Raw genomic sequence first — 26,136 nt, forward strand, 5'->3', positions numbered from 1 at the left:
GTGTATGCTAATAACACCCAGTGTGGTAATAGCAATGATTTAATTTAGTCATCATTAGGAGGACAATTTACTCTTGCAAAATGGTTTATTAGAACATTTACCACATTGACTCTCATCCATCCTGTGGCCAGAGTATTCCTCAGATGAGCTTTCTGAGTTTTGAAAGCAGATTATAACTCTCACCTGGACTTTTCTCTCTTGTATCTTTAAATGTCTGACGACAACTATAATTAACAAATGCATTCAGATTACAACCCATCCTGCCCCTCCCCCCCAAATTTGAGCTGCAGATTTCATTGGCATAATATTTGGTCTGAGATTTGGACTTCAACTTTTCCATCTTCTGTCTTTGACATCTACTTTGATTACTAGATAAGGTAATCTGAATACCTATATAATCTTTGGTATTATTTTGATTAACTCTAATTCATCTCTCTAACTAACCAAGGGTGCATTTTTCCATACTGATGGACCAAAACTACAAAATCTTCCTTGGCTCATGATAGTCTAAGGGAGACATGGCCCGTAGTAATTGGGATCAGAGCTATCTGCAGATTTTTGTGGTTCCCAGAGCAATATTGACTTCTTATTGACCCAATTTCCTCTTTGCCTCCAGTTGCCAGTAAATCCATTTGTTTGATCTTCACCTTTAGGTCCAATATGCACACTCTCTAAGGAAGGTAAGCAGAGATTACTGTTCCTCTTTGCTCTTATTGATGCCAGTTCCCATGACTTAACATGTAGCAAATCTCATTGATTTTTTCTTTGGATTATGCTGCATCCCCAAGTGTCTTATTTCTAACCCCACTCCACAACAGGGTAGACATGGCACCCTCTATGTGTATGTTTCGGGTTACAGTTCCTATAATTCTTATTTTTTTCAAAATCAGCCAAAGTTAACTGGGCATTGCCACCTGTTGTGATTAGCAGTCTGATCTCTTGCTCAGTAAGGTATAAAAGTACCTTACTGTTGATGTCACCTAGCATGTGAATTTACCAGTGATGACTTTCCACAGCAGCATGATGGGGTATGTTTCTGTGATCTGATCAGTCTAGATTGTCACTATTAAATTCTTAGCCCAGGTAATATTGTAGGAAGAAAAGCTTGGTTCAAGAAAGACAAAGTAGACATGCCATTAGCTATCCATCAACAGTTCAGCCTGAATATGTTGTCTGCCAGCCGGATTTCTGCTAGCTGCAAAACACATTGAATAGCTGTGGGACTCAATCCAACATATTGTTATGTCAACAGGGTTTTATATCACTTCATCGATAACTCCTGTGGCTTTCTACTGCAGAAGGCTCAGTGGCACAGACTGAGGACTGACTGTTGGAGAGATTTGGAAATGATAGAGATGAGAAATGGAATGGAATCTCTTTGAAAAATGCATGATTAACTGCAATCCTAAACAGCAGCATTTGACTGTTTAACCTTTTATTAAGAAGGTCCTGATTAATCCTTTATATATCTTTTGTGTCTACTCATTGAAAGTGAGCATTGCCTTAAAAAAAGCTAGGGTTATTTAAATCAGTTAACTGGAAAAGACTTGTAAGCAAGTGTGATAAAAGAAGTGGTATTGCTAATGTCTCTGGAGATCAGAAAGTGTATGTGTGAAGTTGCCCCAAAATAAGAAAGAATGTTGGGCCAGGAAAGTACATGAACAGAAAATGGTCTAATATCAAAAGTTAATTAATGGTCCTCCAGTGACAAGCTGATTTAGTTGAAGCAGTTCAGCCTATCAAGACAACCTGGCATTAGACAATCTAGTGAAATAGAATGATTGTCACATGATTCCTCAAGAGGTAGAATTATCAGAAGTTAAATCTTACCTTGAACAGTTTCTGTTCCCTTCTTTGTTGTAGAGCAGTGATGGCAAACCTTTTAGAGACCGAGTGCCCAAAAACTGGCTCTGCCTCCACTCCACCCCCTGCCCTGCCCCCGTTCCACCCCCCATTCCCCACCCTGCCTGCCCACAGGGCCACTCACCGCCTCCAGGGCCCGCCGCAGATCGCCCAGGCAGCCCAGCAGTGCTATGGCAGTCACGCCCTCCGCCCGCGCTCTGCAGCATCAACTGTGCATGATGGGTTGTGAGGGCAGAGTCCTGTCTATGCTGCCTGGCTGCCTTGTCCTTGACTGTGCTGCTCCACGTGGGCCACGCACAAGGGTGACTCTCCTTCAGGGGGCTGCTGGAGAGGAGGGGGAGGCAAGACTGGGGCAACGGCACATGTGCCCACAGAGAGGGCTCTGAGTGCCGCCTCTGGCACCTGTGCCATAGGTTCGCCACCACTGTTGTAGAGCTTAGAAAACTGCTGCTTTATTCACAGCCTCCCCGCCTGATTCCTGTTGCCCATGAGTTGGTTTGATCATGCTTCTGAAATTTCATGAGGGCCAAATGACTTTAAAAAAAAAGTGAACAACTTAAAGAAAAATCACACCAAACAAATTCCCAAGGAGCAATTGCACAGCCAAGATTGCTGTCAACCTTGATTTGCTATTGAGATCAGTCTTTATCTGTCAGACAATAAATTTAGTTGAGACTTAACGTTATTAGTGATATCTAAACACATTATGCATATGCTCTCCAGCATATGGGTAAATAGATATCAATTTATTTTCATTAGTGTTTTATGACAGGTGCTACTGAGGTAGGGGCTTTTGGTTTTGCTGGAGTTGTCATTATTAGGCTAGTTTTGCAGAATAAGAAGTTCCATTTCTTTGAATATTAAGACTGTTCTGCAGAGGCCTCCTTAAACTGCCTTTGGGTGATGGTTATCTACAAATTCATTGGCAAGTCCTGAGCATCTGAGGATGCTGTTTAGAAGAGGTTAGTCTATTTATCCATTGAGCTTAGTGTTGGCAGTGGCTTTTTGGGGTATTTTCTCTTCTCTTAGTTGTGGGAAATAATTATATTGCTTTTTGGACATTGTTTTCAGCAGTTGTTTAAATGTAGGCTTTTTAATTTAAGATGATTGCTGATATTTTTGGCAAATATTTTGAAAGAGAAAAGTGGATGTGCATGTTGTATTAATTTTAATAACATTTGGATTGACACCCAAACATGTATAGTTGTACTTCCTCTGTTCAGACATTTCCCAAGTTGAAGGCTACACTATTTAAAAAAACAAGGGAAACTGTCTTAGAAATCTCTGTCAATAGTTCTGTTCACAAAGAGAAGGCAAACTCCATTTCAAGCCAGCCCTTGCATTTAATAAGAAGGGAATAAGTTGTCGAATTCTGTTCATTTGAAATTGTTGTTAAACAACTCTGGGTTTGAATTATGCTCAGGTTTTGTTGGTCTGGCTGCTGAATGCCAGCAGTTACTTGTTTGCCAGTACCCTCTGTTCTCTAATATGCTAATTTTTCACTTTGTTTTATTGGCTTACATTGTCTTATTACTTTTCTTTTGATCTCTGACCATAAAACAAATGAATAAAAACACTTTGAAGGCTGCACTTGACTAGATGTGCTAGCTAGGACTTTATCACACACACTCCATAGGTAAAGCCAAGGAAAAAATCTATATTTGATTCTCCAATTATACTCTCCAGTTATGAATTTAATCATTTCTTGTACCAAACTAAAAATTATTTTTTAAAAAATCTTCTGGTGCTCTCCAGAGCTGCACATCAAACCTTTGGAGATTGCATGCCATCCCGAGGCCTCCAAGATTTTAGATACATGTGTGGCTGAGGCTAATAAATACATAATTTAATGAATTCAGGACTTTCCGTCTATACCAAGTTATGACTGTTCAATAAGCCTGCTGGAGCAATTTTAATTGGTTTATGCTTGGTAGCTCCCTTGTATGAACAAGCCCTAAATGTATAATTTTGGTTTTGTTTTTTCTGTCTTTGAGTCACTGCTGACTCCTGGTCTAGTTCCTACAGTTTTCATGGGAAGATTTCAGAAGCAATTAGCATTTGTCTCCTTCTAGGAGTTGAGAGAGAGACTGACTGTCCCAAGGTCACTCAGCTGACTTCATGCCTAAAGTGTACTAGAACTCACACTCTCCTGGTTTCTAGCCTGGTGCTTTTACTCACTACATCAAACTGGTTTTCAAATGTGGGATACTCAAGATTTTGGTCAAGCTGGGATTCTCTGTATGAATCATCTTCCCAAATTGTTTTTTTTTAATGGAGAAATTCACCCATTTCCTGTTCTTCCTTTCCTTTACAAACTATAAGGCTAGCTAGTGAAACCACACAAAACTTTTACACATACAAATATGAATAACTGAGGCAACAATTGTGCAGATATTTGGAGTAAATTTTCTTAAGATTGTTCCGATATTATCATGCAATTGATAAGATTGCATCATAATGTGAAACTAGGCTTCCACAGTAATATCTGTACATTATATATGGTTAACATTTGTAAATGTTAATTGTTTAAAAATTTAATGACTTCTCTGTCTTTTTATGGATTCTCTCTCTCTCTTTCTTACCTTCTGCTTTATTATTGATGTAACCTTCATGTTTAATTTGGAGGAGGGTTTTATTTCATAATTTAAGAGCATGTCTTCTTTTCACTCCTTTGTTTTTCTTTTCTCCAATTAAAACATCCATTAAATTCATTATCATCAATCCCAGGTTAGTAAATAAATCTTGGTATGACTTTGATTTGTGTTTTTCCTCTGTAATGTCTGTTTAGTTTTTGTTTCTATTGTTTGGCAGCTTAATGAGTACATTTAACAAAAGCCCCAAATTATTCACTTAAATTCCAAGCATCACAGGTGCTAGCATCATAGTGACTTTTCCTTTGCTTTATTTCCAACTCTGAAAATATTATTCTTTAATATAAATATAAATGTGATCATTGTTGAGTCCTCGGCTTAATGGCGAATAAGCACAGAACATCTCGTAGTGTCAAGAAGCCTTTATTGTAGTCTCTTCTGCTCCGTTACAGCTCTGAGGCTTGCAGGCCTCTCTGTTTCCCTTAAGAATGTTTCCCTGGGCTGAATGGCAATAATTGGCGCGCTCCGCGCCTCGTGCATGCGTGCGAAGCTGGCGCCAGCCAGTCTGGTCCCGGGCAGCTTGCAACTGCCCGGGACCATTGCAACGTCCCGAGCCTGCCTTTGCAGGCTCAGGACACAACACCCCTTCACCCTCGGCTAAGACTAATAAACTATATGAATAGTTACACGCAACCTCAACACGAGCGTGGTGTGCCAACCCATGCTCCAAATGGTACCAGGCTATTGTTCTGGGGATTAATACCCAATGCCCATATTTCCATTGTTCCCAACAACAGACACCTTCTCACTGTTTCTGCTTTGCCAGCAGAGTTACAAAGTCCTCAAGATACTTAGGAGATCTCTTGACTCTTTGTGATCTCCTTAGACCCTGAGAATCCCCAATTTCTTTTTGCACAGAGGATGACATGAAGTTGCCCTCTCTTTCAGACCCTGGTGGTCCCCATGGACCGTGCCCCATTGCCTGGTCTGCTTGCTTGCCCACCGGGCTCGTCAGACCAGGACTTTGTTCTCCCAATAACCTGGTTGACCTGCCTAGTTGCAGGCTCTCTGGCCCCTCTATAAAACTGCCACTGTTAGGCAACTCTGTAGAGCCTCCCAGGCCCACACTGGACCTATCAAGGGGCTGCATTCCTTCGCTCCCCAGTCCCATAATGGGACTGTCTGAGGTTTCAGTATTTCCCCAAAACTCAGTTGCCCCCCCCCATCTGTGCAGGAGGTGTCAGAATTTGGATTTGCCTCCCCGGCCACCTCCCTGTGTGAATACCTCCTTCTGAAAACAGTAGCAGTACTGGGCCAACTAGACTGTTTGTGTGCCAGTTCTCTTGCAATGTTTGAGTTATTAGGATGCTCCCGGTTATTCTCCCTGACTGGAGTGCTGAATGGTATTGTGAATGATGAGTATGCCCCCTGGGTGACTCCCTGGCTGGAGTAGGCATTGGTGCCTGTGTGCTTTCTAGTTGCCATGGATTCCTGTTTGGAACACTTGCGGAATCTTGGAATGGGCCGTCTGTGGCCTCTCTGTTGGGGCCCGGCTGCTGCCAACACCCATCCCTTTGCCCATAGTGGTCTCCCTCCCCCCCCCTGCAAAAGGCCCAGGAGTTTCTGAGGGTAAGTCCAGTCTTGTACGCAGCTGGTCGATATGCCGCCGAAGGACATGACTGTCATCCAACGAGACCTCGTATGACAAAGGGCCAGTAACCTTGCATACTACAACAGGAACCCACAAGTAACTTGGCCCGTAATTACAGGTCCATACCGGGGCACCCACTTGCAGATACCTCAGTGCCCTGGGTTGTGTAGCCTTAGGAGGCAGTCTGTCCGGGTGCAACCTGTCAAGTTTGGTGATCAGTTTGCACCCCCAGCAAAGTTCAGCTGGGCTTTTCCAAGTAGAAGTTAAAGGTGTGGTGCGGTACGCAAGAAGAAAATCTGCCAACCTGTGGTGCCAGTCCCCATAACTTAGTTTCTTTAAAGCATCCTTGGTGATGCGGACCATCCGTTCAGCCATACCGTTGGTGGAAGGGTGGAATGGTGCAGAGGTGGCATGATGAATCATGTTGGCCTGTAAGAAAGCTTGAAATTTGGAAGAGGTGAATTGAGGGCCATTGTCAGACACCAAAACATCCGGAAGCCCAGTGTAGCAAAAATCCCCCTCAGTACTTGAATGGTCTTGGCAGCGGTGGTTGACGAGACAGGTACAACCTCAAGCCACTTTGAATAGCTATCAACAAGGACCAAGAAGAATTGACCCTGAAAGGGCCCAGCGTAATCAATGTGCACCCTAGACAAGGTGACTGTGTTTCCTCCCATCTATGTACAGGAGCCTGAGGCATTTCTGGGTGTGAGCGCTGACACAGGTGGCATACATGCACCTTAGCTTCAATTTCCTTGTCTAACCCAGGCCACCAGAAATGGCTGCGCACAAGCGCCTTCATTCTTACAATGCCAGGATGAAGGGAAGCCAAGATCCTAGATCTCATTGAGGTAGGAATAACAACTCTGCTGCCCCACAGCAGACAACCCTGAAAAGTAGATAACTCATGTTTCTTAAGCCAGAAACTCTGAAACTCAGTACCTGGACAACTCTCTGGCCATCCAGACAAAACCCAGGATAATACACGAGAGAGTGTGAGATCTGTGGCTGATTCAGCAGCCACATCCCTGGCATTTAACGGTGACTCTGGCAGCACCTGAATGGAAAGGATGTTGATGGCAGCGGCGGGGTCAGCCTCTACCACTTGTAAGGGTAATCTACTGAGGCCATCAGCATGGCCCATTTCTTTGCCAGGGTTGTGAACTAAAGAAAAATCATAGGCTGACAGAAAGATGGACCATCTCAGCATCCTGGGGGAGATGATATGGGGGGGTTTGTTTGTTTGTAGTAAACAACCCCAACAAAGGCTTATGGTCAGTGTAGACCGTGAAATGTCTGCCATATAAAAAATCATGGAATTTTTTAATCCCAGCAACAACAGCTAAGGCCTCCCTGTCTATCTGGGCGTAGTTTCGCTCAGCAGAAGACAAGGTTCTGGAGTAATAAGCAACAAGAACCTGAGTTCCATCAGGTCTTAGATGGCTAAGTACTGCTCCCACCCCATAAGGGGAGGCATCACAAGCGATGCACACAGGAAGAGTTTCATTAAAATGTGCAAGCACATTATTGGATGTAAGTAAGGCCTTAACCTTATTGAAGCTTGCTTCATGTGCTTGTGACCACTGCCACACTGCCTGTTTGTCCAGAAGCCTATGAAGTGGTTCAGCTACATTAGCTTTGTTAGGAATGAATGCATTATAGAAATTCAAGAGGCCCAGAAAAGCTTGTAGTTCAGCTTTGGACTTAGGCCTAGGAGCTTGCATAATAGCCTTTAATTTGGACTCAGCAGGATGAATGCCATTGGCATCTATTTTGAATCCCAGAAAATCTGTAGAAGGCACCCCAATTTTACATTTGTCTTTTTTAAGCTTGAGAACCGCAGCAGGACAGCCCTCAATCTCTCAGCTAAATTTTGAGTGGAGTCTCCAGCTATTAAGACATCATCAAAATAGGGGCAAACCCCTGGTATACCCCTCAAAGTATTTTCCATTATGCTTTGGAAAATTCCAGGAGCCACATTTATTCCAAATTGTAGTCTTTTGACTTTGAATGCCCCCCTGTGTGTTACAATGGTTTGTGCTACAGCAGCAGCTTCATCAACAGGTAACTGTTGATAAGCCTGTGCTAAATCTAGCTTTGCAAAAACACGCCCCCCCTTGAGGGAGGCCAGAATATGGCTGACTACAGGTACAGGGTATGCATGTTGTTGCAATGCCTTGTTTAGAGTGCATTTGTAATCTGCACAGATGCGAATGTCCCCATTAGCCTTAAGAGGCATGACTATGGGAGTTTCCTAAGGACTTGAGTCAACAGATTCTAAGACTCCTTGCTGAATCAATTTGTCCAATTCAGCATCAATTTTTCCTTTTAAAGCAAAAGGTACTCTCCTTGCTTTTACTCTGGTAGGAGTGACAGTGGGGTCCAGCTTTAAGGAAACTGGGGGCCCTTTGTATGTACCCAGCTGCGGGCTGAAGACATCTGCAAATTCTTTGCAAACTTCTTGTAGACCTACTGTTTGCAAACTGTTAAGCCCCGTAACTTATATTCCCAAGGCCTCAAGCCAATCGAGTCCTATGAGACTCGTGCGCTCACCCCCAACTACCAATACATCTAATGGACCTTCAAAATCCTTGTATTGTACATTAAGGGTGGACTCCACCTTAACACACACTTTGGAGTTTTGAAAGTCTGTTAGAACTATATTGGATGGCCTAAGCTTGGCCTGGAACCCACAATCAAATCTTTCTGAATGTGTGAATGGAAATAATTGAAAGTGCAGACCCAGTGCCTAGTTCCATAACCAATGGAACTCCTTGCAACTTCACCTTAAGTGACAGTTTCTTTTTGAGTGGCTTGTGTGTGCCTGTCCTATAAATGCTTCTTCGTGATGCACAGAAACCCACCCTGTTTTGGCTGGGGACCCTGGTACCTTTCAGGTGCAATTCTTCTTGGGGTTGTACCTTCTGACGGCCCAGACACACAGCTGCTATGTGGCCTTGCTTTCCACATGCTCTACAGATTGCAGAACGGAACCTGCAGTCAGTCCTCTTGTGGCGACCTCCACACCGGAAGCACTTGGGTACAGCTGAAGACTTTTCTTTGCCTTCCTTCTGCTTCCTTTCTTTGGCTGGGTAGAGATGATCCACCTTGTCTTCAGGATCCTCTTCTGAGCTCTCCTGGACTCCCTCATGGTGCATGGAAACAGCTTCTGGAGTGCTTCTGATAGGCCTCATATTCTTGATTGCCCCACCTGCTGCCTCTTCTGCAGTGACCTCTCTCAAGGCATCTTGGAACGATATGTCTTCCTTTGCAAAAAGTCTCTGCTGCAAGTCTCTGTTCCTAAGCCCACATACAAATCCGTCTCTCAACCTTTCTTCTAAGTCTTTAAACTCACAGGGCTTAGCTGCTCTTCTCAAAGCTGCAATGTATTCTTTAGCTGATTCACCAGCCCGTTGATCCCTCTGTTCAAAAGTATGTCTCCATGCAATAACAGACAACTTGGGCTGAAAATGTTCTTTTAGTAATTTTTTCAAATCTGTGTAGGTGACAGATTCAAGAGGCGCAGGGGCTGCTAAGTTTTCAGCAATTTCAAATGTATCTTGACCACAGACACACAGCAAAGTAGCGGCCTTTAAGCCATCTTCTCTTACTTGGTTTACTCTAAAATAGTTTTCTAATCTGGCCACATAAGACTCCCATCTTTCTGGGTGCGTGACATCAAATTCAGAGAGTCTCCCTATCTTTGCCATTTTCTCCTTTGTAAGGAAGGGGTTTATCAGCCAGCATACCTCCAGCGACGCTGTACTGGCAGGCAGGTGCTGAATTTAACGCCATCTTCCTAGCTGCTCTCAGGACTCCTGGGTAAGCTTACAATTCTTCTTAATTGTAAGGCATCCCACCTTCGTCGCCAGTGTTGAGTCCTCGGCTTAATGGTGAATAAGCACAGAACATCTTGTAGTGTCAAGAAGCCTTTATTGTAGTCTCTTCTACTCCGTTACAGCTCTGAGGCTCGCAGGCCTCTCTGCTTCTCTTAAGAACATTTCCCCGGGCCGAATGGCAACAATTGGCGCGCTCCACACCTTGCGCATGCCCGCGAAGCCGGCACCAGCCAGTCTGGTCCCGGGCAGCTTGCAACTGCCCGGGACCATTGCAACGTCCCGAGCCTGCCTCTGCAGGCTCAGGACACAACAATCATAATTTCAGTTTTTTTAAAATTCAATAATTTGAAATATAGTAATCCATGAATCATGTACCATTTCATGATTATTGCATCATATTATTAGCTGATTGGTTTATCTTCTGCTTTTGGACATCACCCAGGTATGGCTTGATTCACAACTTTTGAGATGCACAACTTGCCATACTTAATACCAGCTAATCCCAGGACATTTAAGTACCCAGCACAGTAAATGAAAGCTTGGCTGAAAACTAGAAATCATATCTATGCAAAAGGTTGACTACTATAGCATATAGGAATATAGCTACGTGGCTGTGTGTTTTGGTGTGTGTATGAGGGCACCCAGGGTTTAAATCTTAGCTCTTTTCCTCCTTCCTTCCTCTCTTTCATAATAGCAGATTTTTGTGTCTCTTTTCCCATCATTCAGGGCAGAGGCATTATGTTTACATAATGGTTTTGTGATCTGAAGCTCTTGGATTCTTGCCTTGCCAGTTCCAACTTTCCAGCCCACTTACACCAGACTTCTCAAACCTTCCGATATGTTGACTTACACTTCCCATCATTCCCAGCCAATCTAATAACTTTCATCTCAATCTACCACACTGAGTATCTGTGGAAATATAATGAAGAGAGATCCTCATGTAAGCTGTCTTGAGCTCCTGAGAAGGATATAGATCTCATGCATAAAATATAAACAAAGGCAATTTCTCTAGTGTCTACCCTGTTAGAGAAAGCCAGCTTATATCTATACTGCAGGGAGTTTTGTGAGTTATTTCTCAAATTGCTGATTCCCTTGAGCAAGATAAATACTAACATAGGTAGCAGTGACAGGTGGAGCATAGGAAGAATGCCTTCATAACCAAGGAGACTGAAGGGCAGTTTATAATGGAGTGATATGGACCACAGGTAGAACTGCCTTTCTACCAGAGGTCACCACTTTAATAAAGAATCCTGATAGATTAAATTAAGACATACGTAGATTCCTATATTCAGGTATATTTACATTTTTCATCATTGCTTTTTATGCTTCCCCCTTCTCATCTATGTGACCTCTGTAAATACAGAATTTTGCTTTCATGACACTTAATTTCTGGAAGGAGAAATAAAACAATTATTCTGACCCTAAGAATGGCTCCCCAAGGCAGAAAAAAAAGTAGACTCTGCTATTGAGCTGCAAATAGGGACAGTAGGCTAGTCTAATTAAGGAAACAATTCCATTTTGTGTGAATTATTCAATTAGTATAGTTTTTCCTCTTTCTCTTTCTCTTCATGCCCCATTTACCTGCATGTTTCCCCCAAAGAATCCCTAATGTGGTTTTCTGTCTAATATGGAAGCCTCCAAGTTTTGGAGTTTCTGCTGAAACTATTCCAGGCATGTTTATCAAAATAAGGCATTGAGATCAATTTTAGCATTGTTTGAGCAATGCATTCACATGTAGAACTCACAATCTGGGCATTGTTGAACCCAGTGCAATTGTGTGGGGAAGCCTTCATGCACAGATCTTGTATGCATAACTTCAGCTCTCCATTGAGAGCCAATCTTAAAAAGGGAAAGTGGCACACCACTGTTTGCACAAAACGTTTAACTTGATCTGGCAAGCAGTTAACATGTGCTATTTTAACCAAATAACATGGTAGGTAAGGTTGAGTTGGGAATAGTCTTAGTAGGTCTTCAACAATATTCTGAATGACAAAGTGACATGAGCAGAGGTTCAGCAGAATCAGAATTAAGAGGAGCCTAATGTTGGCAGCTTCAGTTAGACGGGTTGAAAAGATAGTATAGATTCAACTAGCTTTGCAATCTAAGAGAAAAACTCCTTACTATTGTGCCCTTGGCTTGGTGGAATACTGGTTACTTGTTGAACCCAGAATTCATTGTAATGGTCAAACCAATTAAACTGTGAATTGAGATCCTTTCAGCCAAAATAAATCGTGGCCATGATCATGTTTGCAAGGATTGAACAGATCACAATGTACAAATTTCTGTAAGGTCCGTTTCGGAAACATAGGGAGGAAGCTTCGCATTTCAAATTTGAAATCATAATATCTAAACCCAGTTATTGCATTTTTTGGAAATATGAAAGCAACAATCTTTCACTGTTATAAAAAGGGAGGATTTGGAGTCTTCTGTTCAGCAAGTTATTTTAGAAAAATTATTTCTAATTTGAATGCAATTCCTTGGAGGGTGACAATATTTCTAATCAGAACAGAAATTAAATTGCATATATTAATGACCGATCTCTAAATAACAGATTAAGTCCAGGCTTGAATTCATGCACCAATATTTTTGTCCCCTCTTCTCTACAGCGTTCCCTCCATCCCATATACACAATAGGTTGGAAGATCTTACTAAAGAGGATAGTCCATTGGATGGAGAAGAGACTTCTCTCCTGCAGAGATGTCCTTAAGAAGCTTTCCCTTCACAAAAATTCCCATGTCTCTATCTAGGTCCCCAGGTTCAACTTACTTCTTAATCTTTCAGCATAACATTTGGGGGGGGGGCAGAAGGGGCAGGGAAATCTGATCTTATGAGCCCAGTTTCTCCAACCTGATGATAGTTCATTTAACCGTATAACAATTGGATCCTGTGGGGTTTCAAAAGGAACTTTGGATATTGCCGTACCTCTGTTGCATGGACCAACTGAGATCTTATGCAGTCTGCAGTGATAATGACCTTGGTTTGGAATGTTCTGTATGAATTCTCTATAGCAGTATTTTTCAACCTCAGCAACTGTAAGATGTGTACAATTTAAGGTATTGGTAATCATCTTTAAAGTTTTGCTGCATTGCCCAAGGCCACATTCACTGCAGGATCATTTGTCTTCTATGATTGTTCCCACACTACCAGATTTGGCAGGATAGGTTTGCTCCAGGTCCCTTCTGTGAAATAGTATCATCCTGCAGGACTCTCTGTTGCAATATCTGCCCTTTGGAACAGCTTTTTCCCTGAGATCCAAATAACCTTGATCCCATTGGCATTTCAGAAGAGTGTGAAGACTTGGCTTTCCCCTCAGGTTTAGGGCCAGGATGTTAGTGGAATCCAATATATGTGTTTGGTCCTATGAATATTTTAGACATCTTGGCTATAGTAACGGTACTATGGTGATTCTCAATTTTATTCTGTCTTCTCCTTTATTTCCTCTTTTATTGCTTTGCGTGTTGAGGGAGATACAGAGTTCTTGCTTTTGCTCTTTGGCAACCTCAGTCATTGTTAATTGATGTTGTAGTATGTCTTTGATACCTCATCTTCTGGATCCGCCTCATGTTCTTTGACCGTCTCCTCTTTTTTGTATATATCTGATACAGTATGGAATCCCACGATATCTTCTCCAGGTGAGCAAACCACTTTATTTGCTGGTTTTGTATGTAATTTAAGAGTGGTTCTATGCCTGTTCTTTCTCTTATGGTCTCATTTCTGATTTTATCTCTTCTGGTCAAACAACTCACTTCTGTGTTGACTAACTTTTGTTTTTGTTTTGTTCTAAGTGGTCTATGTTTGGCACTGGTAACATAGAGTAAGGATGAACATGCTTTGTATTAGACGCTTCTTTGTGCTTGATCAGTACTGCCTTATGTTGTAGGAATGGAGCAATATTGTCCCGATACTTGGTTTGCCTTACTGCATCATATGCTAATCTCTTCATCCATTTTACCATCTTTGTTGAATGTTTTCCTAAATATTTGAACTTTGATACTTGTAAACTTTTATTCTATATTGTCCTGTATTAGTAACTATTGCATTTGTTAATAAGGTACCTCAAACCAAACTAGAATGCTGCCAGAATAGACATGCCCTAACTTGTATTTTTAATATACCAATTATAAATTACAATTTTTATAGCAAAAATAAAAGAAGGAATAGATGGCCCTCTTTTTGATGAATATGTAAATGTTATGTCCATGTGCTTCCCCCAGTGCTGTGAGAAGATAGGTGCATCTCAGTTGTAGATTAATCACAGTTGAGACTGTGGTTTACAGACTAACAGAGTTGGAAGGGATCTAGAAGGACTTCTATTCCAACCCCCTGCTCAAGCAGGAAAGCCTATATCATTTCAGACAAATGTTTGTCCAATCTCTTCTTAAAAACCTCTAACATTGGAGCACCCACAACCTCTAGAGGCAAGTTGTTCTACTGATTAATTGTTCTGTCAAGAAATTTCCCCTTAGTTCCAGGTTGGTTCTGTCCTGGATTAGTTTCCACCCATTGCTTCTTGTCCTGCCTTCAGGTGCTTTGGACAATAGGTTGACCCCGTGTTCTTTAAATTTAACTATAGTTGTTTATAAACCATCACAATCCATTATTTGAATATTTCTAATTTCAAGTAAACTCTAGGCTAACTATACTTCATTTCATCCTAATGGACAAGCAGGATTCATAGAATCAAAAGCAAAATCTTCTCTGTGGAGGGATAACTACAATTTGCTATCACTTGTTTCATCACAATTACCTTTTTTAAATGATAATCGTATGTTTGCTTAGTTCACATTTATAAATTTTTTACAATTCAAAATCTGCTGAGTATCATACTAAATAATGTATAGTATGAAATGTGAAATGTTACAGAATCTTTTATGTGTTAAGCTTTTGAAGATTTTCAGAGTACCAGTACTTCCTGCAAATTGGATACTGATTGGCACAAATGAATCCAGATGGGTGTGATATTGATCTGTGGTTCTGACTGTTCATTAATCTTCTGTATTTTGGGGAAACTAGGAGTAAATTACTATGTATCACATTAAATATATAAAATAATTACACATGAGCAAGTTGTTATTCACAACATATTTTGGCAAATTTCTCAATTTCTCTTCCTGATCTGATGCAGTTTATGATGCTATTGTTATATATAAATAAAAAGGATAAATAGTTTTAATTTATTTTTTGCAACATAATTTTAAGTCCAAGCTAAAAAGTAAACCAATACGGAGCATTGAAATCTATCCTAAATAGCATATTAAATTGTTATAGTAAGAATTACTCATAAATATATGTGCTTGAGTAGAACTGATGCTATGCTTTTGATTATTTAAATCAAGCAAGCCACACTGTTATATTACACATTGTGGAAAGACCACAATGCTATAATTATTCCAAAAGATTTTCTAAGCACAGCTATTTGTCTAAAGATTATCCATTATTGATTGTTACTTTGAAAGTGACAGAATCAGAATCTAGTAACAAGATTTATGTTGCACTATAAAAATATATTGTTAACAAATTCCAGTACATAAATAAGATTTATATAAATGTATGAATGGATTTTTATCTGATGCACAGCAAATGCTGGAGGCATTAAATTGCAATTCATCTCATCTGTTTTTACTGTATCATGACCCCACACATTAAAATCTTTGCAGTGACAGCAATTTTTAATTGAAACAAATAATTAAGAATTTCCCTTATGTAGGAATTTGTTTTGCATTGTGGTTTTAGTCTACTCACTCACACGTCCTTCTTTCATCTAAGAGCAGTCTAGTGCAATCAGAGAATCTGGCTAATTAACTTATTCTTTCTGGTATACAATCTCTTGAAGGCAAGGGGAATTAACTGTGGCTCTCTTCATGAAAGTGGAACTCTACAGAGCATGAAGATATAGGGGTGCCCCTCAGGCATCCATCCCAGACGGAATGATGAGCTTTTACATCACCCCACTTCCCTGACATCAGTTTGTATCAGCTTTCTGCTTACACAATATACATGAGAAGGGCTCTGGAATATCAGTGTTTTCATTAGTATGTCTAACACTCTAAATCCTTTGTGCGGTGTATGCTTGCTTTTTAAAACAATGAAATATACTGATAATTGGCAGGTGGACTAAGGCAGTCATAGAATGAATTCCACTGGATAAAAAGCATCCACAAAAGAGACCTAAAACAAGATAGATTGACGACATCAGCAAGTACTGAGTGCAGGCTTATCTGGCAAAGGAACGCTCAAGACCATATTGGTTGGAAACATGCAGAAGAGGCCTTCATGTGCAGTGGATAGATAATGGCTAGAATGATGATGATGATACTGATAATTACATGCTCTACACATTAAATTATAAAAAAGAAAGGCTGAAACCAACTCTATACATTTTGACCAGATTATTCAAAATTCTTCACAGTGAAAAGTATAGTTATATTTTTTCTGGCAACTTTTGCAATTTATAAATTTTAATAATTTCAATGTTTCACTGGATTGTTGTATGCTTCCCTGAGTTACTTTCCCTGAGTGGGTAGGGACTTAATTTGAATAATAAATGAAATAATTTTTAGAAGTATGTCAATTTTTGAAGTAATTCAAGAATGTTTTAGTAAAGGCTTTGAAGGAATCAGGTTGTATACTTTATACTAAATCAAAAGTAAAGCAAAATATAACACTATAATGCATTAAATAAAATCTATGATAAATCTGAACTTGCTAAAATTAAAAACGCTTGTTTGAATTAATCTAACCATAGTAGGCAATTTTTATGTTCATTTCTTCTTACATTCCATGTGGATTTAAATTACACACCTTCTGTTTCTGAAATGTAAATAGCTTTCCTGTGTGATTTTTCAATAAAAAGATATGTTATTAAATTTCTGTAGTTTATGCTTTATATCAGGGGTCTTCAAACTTGGCCCTTTTATGACTTGTGGACTTCAACTCCCAGAATTCCTCAGCCAGCATGCCTGGCTGAAGAATTCTGGGAGTTGAAGTCCACAAGTCATAAAAGGGCCAAGTTTGAAGACCCTTGCTTTATATGCTGAAGGTTGCATGCTCACCAAAAGAAAGTCTAACAGTTTGATTCTATGAATAACATTTTGACCAGGATTCTCAAATTTTGTCAAAGTGAGATTTATTGAGATTCAAAACTAAGTATTTCATTCATTTGATTGCAGTATACTTCCTATGGTAGAATGGCTAGCATTTGACTTCTCAGAATATGTTGAATACATTTAGGAAGACAAGGCTATCTCTGGTTACCTGAGCAGTCGGCTTTTTTGTGTGACTTTTCACAATGCAGAACATAGGGGTAATTGGCCTGTTGTATAGACCTGACTTTTTTGGAATAGCACCCTCCAGTAATATACAGTTCCCATTATCTATAATTGTGGCTACGAGCATTGAAAATCGTAGTCTGATGGTGTGTGCCAGGTTGGAGAATTTTATTGTACAGTAATTATGCAGAGCTTGACTAAGTGCTATGCTGGGAGCAAAGTAAATGACAAAGAACTGTTGTCTTATTTCTGTTGCCTTACAGAAGATTAATTCTTTCAGGCTTACAGAGCAGAGGGCATCTATCTATGCCTTATGTTGATAAGGTTACCTGTAGGATGTCATAATATCCATGAATTGAAGCAAGAATCCATACAATTCTTGCTTCACTCAACCATTCCCCAGACTTGTTGATAGTATATTCTAGAACAACTATATGATACTCGTGTTGGGAAAAGAAGGCTGTTATCTCTATTTTTGTAGGCATCTTGCTATGGTTTGTCTTCCTCTCAGTGGATTCTTCTATATCCATCTGCCTGTAGTTCTAATCACCCCTCTTCTCATATTGGGGCACTTATTTTATTCATGCAGAGAATTGAGCATTGAGGCTATTGCATACTTAAGAAATACTTTTCAAATCAAGCACTATTAGCATCATACTAAAAGGTTGTTTCATGCCATATAGCTCCTCTTTTGTTGTTAATCTGGCATTCCATCAGGGCTCTTAGAATTTGCTGGAGAATCTTTCCCCCAAATCTTATTTATTTAGACTCCCACCGTCTGAACTTCTATTACCTCCCTTAGTCAGCTGATTACATTAATCTTTATGAAGTATGATGCCTGGCCAGATGTACATATCATGCTTTGTTTCATCATGTTTTACTGAATAAGCCACTATTGGCTGGGTTCACATAGCACATTAAGATTTATAATGGCTGGGTTTTATACTAGAACTAGCCAAAATCAAATAAACCACATAATGGATTCATCCAGTATATGGACCTATCCATAGTCGTGACAATACCTTCCATTTGTCTTCTCAGATCTCATTATGTTTGTGCACTGATAGTTGTGAAAGCAACAGTGCAAGGATGTAAGGCTCTGATCACTTTTTGCAGACATCTCTGTATCATCATATTTATTATTTTTTTCCCTACAATCCTTTTTGTTAGTCAATTAATTGCTCTCTACTCTACTAGTCAGCTAGTAAAGAAGAAACATTTACTTTAAGGAAGGGTTTGAGAAAGAGAAAGTGCAACATTTTAAAGAAATCATTTGTTGGCAATGCTTCTGTTTCAGTTGTGCAACAAATAACATGAGACTTCTGGTGTTCTGGCCATTGATAACTACGATTGATACCACTTTCTTCCTATTATTTCCACTTTGGGTGTATTTGTTTATTTTTTGCCATTAATGTTCTTTTGTCTTGTGATGTTTTGTGATTTATATTGCTTTTTGTTTTTAAATGTTTTTAAATGCAACTGTAAACTGCCCAGTTTACTGGGAGCCAGACGGCACATAAAATTAACAAATTATTATTATGGTTGTTCCTACAGTCAGCCAGATGTTTAGACTGGATCTGGCATTTTCAGCCATCTATCGGGTCCTTCCCAAGGACCTGTGACAGGCAGATGTTGTTGAATGGGGTTAAAGGTATAGGCACAGGAGGTAAGCAGTTGCAAGTAAAGCTGCCTTTTGCAATTGACTGATGGTGATTTTGTCAGTGCAAGGTGTTAATTGCCTGGATGGTATTTCCTCCACTGAGTTTGGACATGAAGAAGATCTTCTTCGCTCTCATGATATATTCATTTCCAGCCTTCTTCTTTACTTCAGTATGCTTGATGTTGTTATTTTGAAGAATGTCCAGGTATCTGTAGTGATTTTCTTTATCCACACACTGATATTATTTCTGTAGGGCATCTTGATTCCTTAATTTGTTTTTACTATTTTGCTCCTGTAGTGTAGATGATAAGCATGGCATTATTAAATATACAATAATGTGAAATCACAGCTGCTAATTCTTTCCATTGTTGGCTTTCATAAACATCAAGTTCTTCCAGAACCAACAATGTCCTAATGTATTGGCATAGTTTATATATGGATTCATGCAGTGTGGACTTTTGTAAATGGCCAATAGAAATTTTTCAGTGCATAAATTTTCTAAGTATTGTCCAAATTTTTTGGGGTATGTTACCCAGTCTGTTGGTAACTACTGGGATTACCACAGCTGGTTATATCAAACTCATTCAACTTGGCTTTCCAGATCTATGTAAATTCAAATTTTCAACTTGAAAGAACTTTTCAAATTCTTTATTTTCTATTATACTGTGGCCAGATATTGCCACATCAATTATCCACACTTCCTTCTTTTATTTATTTTAATTATTAGTATTATTTCTCAGCTTTCTAATAAGGCAGTATTGTTAAAACAAATAAGAAGATTAGCTAGGAACATTGGCTGAGATATTTGGATACTGCTCAGGAATGAAAGGACTAGACAGTTGTTTTTGCTCTCTAAATGTTGTTCTTTGTAAAAGCTTTAGATGCCATAGCATAGAATGTCTGCTGAAACTCAAAAACATTCATAGAAAATAATTCTTTCTTGCTTATGATATGTCCAGTTTTATTTTTTCCATAATAGCTTTTTTAATTTTTTTGCCTAAATCAATATATGCCCATATGTTTATTATGACTGCATTTCTTAAATGCAGAATATTTAATCCCTTTTTTAATTTGAAAAGCTTAAAACAATAGATGCATTAAGTGTTACACAAAACATTTGTATTAGAAATTATTGCTGTTTTAGCAATAATTTCTAATACAAATGTTTTGTGTAACAAATTGAGAATGCAGAAATTCAGTATTCTCCTCCAACTTGATGCCCTTTGTGTATTAGAGTTCAGGTGCCAGGATTCACAGCTGAATTGAACAATGTATTCAGAAGACCATCAAGACGAGGAAGATTGGAATGGAATGTTAGAACACAAGGTTTTAAAAACATAGTTTTATTATTTAAAACTATACAAAGAAGGAATTTCTCCTGATACAGATTAATTTCCCTTTGTTTTCTCACTTTTAATTTTTTTTTGTCTCTTTCTTTAAGATTTCACTGAAATGAAGAGTTTGAGGAAATGTTTGATGGTTCAGAGAAAATGGTGGTTGCTGCCTGGTGCAAAAAAGGAGCTGATTCAATAATTAGTAGAAAACTAGAAATAGTTTTTACTTCTATTAAAATTTACAAACAACCAGTTATGGGAGGGAGAATACCCATCATAGATTTTAAATTTCTGGATCGCTTCTTTTTTGTCAACTTGCTAGAATGTTTTGAGTAGACTTTGCTTATTAAGCTCATATACACATGGCATGTTTGATGAAGACCCCAATATAATCATTTAAGACAGAGGCTATTTACTCCACAATAGACAAATTTGACTCCCCTGATATGATTCAAATGAGGAGAACAGAAAGATTATTTATTTAAGACTTTTTTGTATATTTTCCTCACTGAGACCATAAAAGAATACTAAAAATCTTCCAGAGCATTTGTGCCTTGGATATAGACAGCCCTTCACCACATATCTACTGTATAGCTCCTCATTATTTGGCAAATAATGGCTGATTGAGCTACTTTTTCAGACTGACTATTTTTATGATGTGTTTTGGGAAAGTATGTAGCAGCTGTAGGAAGCTGTCCCTTTTCATCATCTGTTCTCTGTCATGATGTATAGAAAAAGAGGCATGTTTGTGTAAAAGCTCTAGGAAATTCTGAGTTCATGATTCATAGATCTGAGGATAAGGAGACAAGACTTTTACTGTGGACAATTTATTCAAATATGAAATAGAACCAAGATGGCAAGATACACCTACTACAACTTGTGGTTATTATTTATATAATCAAAAACTTTCTTGATTTTGCTTGGAATGTTTTAACTATAAATTTCTTTATAGCACAATCTTCCATGTTTTAATTTAGCAGTAAATCCCAATAGGTTCACTGGAGTTTGTTCACAAGTAAATAGGCATAGAATTTCAGCCTTAGGTAAAATGCTATAGGCAACAATAGCAGTTGATTGTATACTTTGTCAGACAAAGAAAATGCAAATCGAGGGCAAAAAGCATGCTGTTATATCAAATAGCCTCCTTTTTCCATTTTCTATAAAGATTATAAGAAGCAAAATAATTTGCTTGGGTTTAGCTAAGGTAATTTTTTAAAATTGTCTAATGAGAGTGCATTGTGCTAATATTCATATATGGATTCAATTAGCATTTAGTTAATTAGCATTTACAAATGAGGATTAACTTAATTACATAACACTAACCTCTCAATAACTCTAAAGGGTAAAAAAAGCTGTTTTTATTAAATTTAGAAGGCCTGTATATGTGCATTAAAATCTGAAATGGCACACACATAAATGAAAGAATATTACCCACAGAGGATGACTATTAGAGATGATGATCAAAGGAAGCAAATTGTGTATGTGATTTATTTTTTTAAAAAAAAGATGGCATACATAAAATTTCATGCACATGTGTATAGCAACTGGTTTCTATGCTTATTCCTGCTTTATTAAGAATAAATGTATTTAAACAATAGTCACTGGAGAGATTTTTTTTTTGCCTGATGTATAGTCTTTGAGAGATCATTGATTCATATGGTTTGACCTTGTGAGTTATTAGCATCTTTTGGAAACAATATGTATAAGTAAGTTTTGGGGGAAATGTACTTATTTATATTTCAATCTGATATATTGGTTTGAGGAACTTTGGCTATGTTGGGCATGGGAAATCACAGTTTCAGTTTGAGAAATTTGAAAATTAATATTATTCCAGATATTAAGGACTGGATTCAGGAGATTTGTAATCTATCCATTTTTGACATTTTGAATTTGATAGATTTTTCAATTTTTTTCAATTCTGCATGAAGTCAGTGCTTTGTTGACATTTTTATACAAGCAAGGAATGTTCAGTGTGAAAGCTAGACACTGCACATAAAATACATTCCAAATTGTGGTACTAACTTGGAGATTGTGACAAGGAAGATGGGTCATTCTCAGATCTGACTATAGTGACCCATTTGCAGTGTTTAGGCTAAGAAGGTTAATGGCTGGATTTACACTGGATTTAATGTCCACCACCAAGTCACCACAGCTTTATATTTTAGATGTCACCATAGGCGTAGATGAGAACCAGTGGCTCTTCCTAAACTGCCTAAAGCCAATTTTTAATTCTTGGCAGCTGATTCTCTGTTTCAATAAGGCATTATAAAATATTTATTTAGAAACCATATATCTCACTTTCCTTGCAAAAATCCAGGGTTTACACTGAAAAACAAATGTATCATAATTCAACTAAATGATCCTTTGGTAAATCAATTCATTTGTCATTCTTTGCTGATGTTCAGCATTATCAACCTAATGTTGTTTCGAGTTTGAATATCTCTGCCACTGCCTTATTAGCTATTATTTTGTGCATTTTGAAATTCATATTCCGTGACAATTTTATTGGAATATTTTGTGTTATATTAAAAATTGCAAATACTATGAGAAACACTACGTGCTCCTGGAAAATACAGTATGTGGCAGCGCATAAATGAAGTGTATCAGTGTTTCTTAAACATTGTTATTCTTAGAGACTGTTTTGTCTGCTTTTTAAACAACCATTAAATGTTATGTTGGAAGATACTTGAAAAGCCTGTTCCTTTACTTACTTCTATTGTTTTTACAAATAACTCAAGGAAGCAAACACATCCAACAAAACTTTCTCCTCCTACTTTTCCCACAACAACAACAACTAATCCAAGATGAGTTGAATTGAGAGAATTACTGAGTCAGGTCATTCAGTCCTTTATCTCTGTATCTAGATTTTTTTTTTATCTGTAAAAATTCTTGAAATCCGATGGACAGTTCAGTGTTGGTAAGGCAAAGAACCAGCTATAATTTCTGTCATCTCTTTGCATTCATTCAGGGCTTTTGGGAGAGCCACAACAAGCTGATCAGTGATTATGGACCTTCTTGTGGGTAAGTTTTTTTTTCCTGTTTGCTTTTTATTTTATTTATTTATTTTATTTATTAAAATTTATAGACTGCCCCATTCCCGTAGGACTCCGGGCGGCTAACAATAAAAACACAATATAACTTAACAAGACAAACAATACAGTAACATTCATCCAGGGGTCAGATTTTATAAACTCCAAGCCTGCCGGAAAAGCCAGGTCTTAAGCAGCTTGCGGAAAACCAACAGGGTGGGAGCGGTCCTAATCTCCGGGGGGAGCTGGTTCCAAGACGTGGGCACCATCACAGAGAAATCCCTCCCCCGCGGCCCCGCCAAATGGCATTGCTTGGCCGACGGGACCTGAAGGAGGCCCAACCTGTGGGATCTAACCGGACGAAGGGAACTATGAGGTAGTAGGCAGTCTCGCAAATAGCCTGGCCCTGAGCCATATAGAGCTTTAAAGGTAATAATCAACACCTTGAATTGGACCCGGAGACCAACAGGCAACCAGTGCGGCTCACAGAGGATAGATGTAACGTGGGTGTACCGAGGAACACCCACAATCACTCGCGCGGCTGCATTCTGGACCAACTGTAGTCTCCGAATACTTTTCAAGGGTAGCCCCATGTAGAGCACGTTTTGACTTAGGGCATGAAACTTCTTGTGAATTTTGACATGTGCTTAGCCATCACCCATCCCTGATCTGGTATTTTTTAGTTATATTGAATAAGAATTTTCATTATTCTCCCTAAGGTTATTATAAATTGGATCCAGTTATTTATTTACGTGTTTTATTCAATTTATATGGCCACCCATCTTACATATGTGACTCTGGTCAGCAAGCAAAGGTTAAAAACATCAATATAATTATAAAAATGGCAGTACACCACAGAGAAAATATTTTTTAAAATGGCCAAGAATGAACATCCATTTTAATAGCACACAAGCTTATCTGACCTCTTAACCCTCTCAATGCCAGGAGGGTGGGCTCTTAGCTGATGCAAAACCAGAAACTTGAGTGAACACAAAGAGTAGTACACCTCTTTCAAGCTCAACCAGGTAAAATAAACTAGGTCAATTTCTACACTCTCAGAATGTCCCTTCAGGACTTCTCATGTTCAAACCCATACTTATCATTCCTTGGAGATTGGAGGCTAAAACATATAAATAACGGTTGCTGGAATTGGATATGTCTAGTTTAATGAAGAGAAGGATAAGGGATGACATGATAGCAGTGTTCCAATATCTCAGAGGCTGCTACAAAGAAGAGGGAGTTAGGCTCTTCTCCAAAGCACCTGAAGGCAGGACAAGAAGCAACAGATGGAAATTAAGGAGAGAAGCAACCTAGAACTAAGGAGAAACTTCCTGATAGTTAGAACAATTAATCAGTGGAACAACTTGCCTCCAGAAGTTGTAAATGCTCCAACACTGGAAGTATTAAGAAGAGATGGACAGCCATTTGTCTGAAATGGTATAGGGTTTCCTGCCTAAGCAGGAGGTTGGACTAGAAGACCTCCAAGATCCCTTCCAACTTTGCTATTCTGTTCTGTTCTGTTCTTAAGCAAATCCCACACTTGATCCTCTTGTTCAAAGATTGCTGAGTTTTTTTACTATCACCTGAAAGAAAACCTCTGCCTAAAGATGCAGTGGGTTACAACTTTCATTGATCCTTGGGGGGGGGGCTGCTCCATTTATCATCATTTTAAAGGGGATGATTATTTCCTTTATGTCTTCTAAATTCTGTCAAATGACCCATCTGTTTTGCCATCCAGGATCCAGACCCTTAACACTCCTTCTGAAGACCCCCACTACTATATTGAACAGATTTGTCAGATGGGATAAATGCATACAGTAATTTCTAATGGAACATTTTTAGATTCTTGACAATTATTTGAATATGACTTCTGTTAAACTAACACAGCTGTGACTTTTCAGATTTATCTTCTCAATATTTTTTTCATTTTTGAGGACTGACCTTCCATTTTACTGAGATTATGCTTTTTTAACGCTGAATGATGGCACTTGTATTTAAAGCCATTAAAAACAAAAGCCAGAATCTTCAAATGTCATATCTCTGCAATTTTAAATACCAAAAATTCCCAAGTGATACATGTTTAATCACTTTTAAGCCCTTTCTGATGACAAAAAAGAGAATGCTAATTATTTTAAGCACCATATTTTAGATACTGAAATATTTTAACTACTGTTAACTACTGATAAAATATTGATAAGAAATTTTGTGTGTTATCTTTCTCTTACTACCATTTGTTATTATATTATGATATTCAAAGTTTATGTTAGTGATACAAAAACTTAAGATTTTGATTTATTTCAGTCATAGACACAGAATATTCATTCTTTAGTATTTAGCATTTACTTTTTTCAAAACTTTGCACTTTTTAAGTTCTTTGCTAAAATCTAGATTTCTAGCAATTCTTCCCTCTCTCCCCTCCCCCAAATGAATTGGTAGCACAACTGTTCACTCCATACCTGTGGAAAGATCTGCTGCTTTGAAGAAAAGCCAATGTTGGCAAAAGTACAAAAACATTTTGTAAAAAAATTCTAAAAGGAAGTGATATTTCTAAAATAATAGTGAATGGAATGCTGAATTGAAATAATTTTCTAAAGTTTACAAATAGATAAAAAAATAATACAAACAATACAGATAATCTTTGACTTATGACCACAATTGAACCCAAACTCCTTAGTCAAATAGTATTTTTCTGTTGTCATAATGGGTCTCTGCTACTTTATGTATAATGCTTAGTTCTCTCTGGTTCCCTCTAGTCAATATTCAAAATACTCTCTTCTTATATATTCATTTTCTGTCTTATCACTGAAATAATTAATATTGGCTGTTTAGTATAATGAAACATAATGAAACATCCAAATGAAAAAAAATGTTAAACTTAGAAAACATGATACAGTCATCTGT

General features: G+C 38.6%; 1 protein-coding gene across 10 annotated transcripts in view; it reads left to right on the plus strand.

The window, feature by feature from the left end:
• Positions 1–26,136, plus strand: part of TBXAS1 (thromboxane A synthase 1) — a 258,953-nt gene that overhangs the window by 53,382 nt on the left and 179,435 nt on the right. For all 10 annotated transcript variants that reach the window (XM_039362422.1, XM_039362417.1, XM_039362466.1 and 7 more), the window contains one exon: positions 23,175–23,227. In XM_039362422.1, the coding sequence (XP_039218356.1) occupies positions 23,175–23,227 (53 nt within the window). The remainder of the gene's footprint in view (positions 1–23,174; positions 23,228–26,136) is intronic.

This window comes from Crotalus tigris, unplaced genomic scaffold, assembly GCF_016545835.1.
Source record: "Crotalus tigris isolate CLP2741 ecotype Arizona unplaced genomic scaffold, ASM1654583v1 scf7180000017588.1960692, whole genome shotgun sequence".
Taxonomy (NCBI): domain Eukaryota; kingdom Metazoa; phylum Chordata; class Lepidosauria; order Squamata; family Viperidae; genus Crotalus; species Crotalus tigris.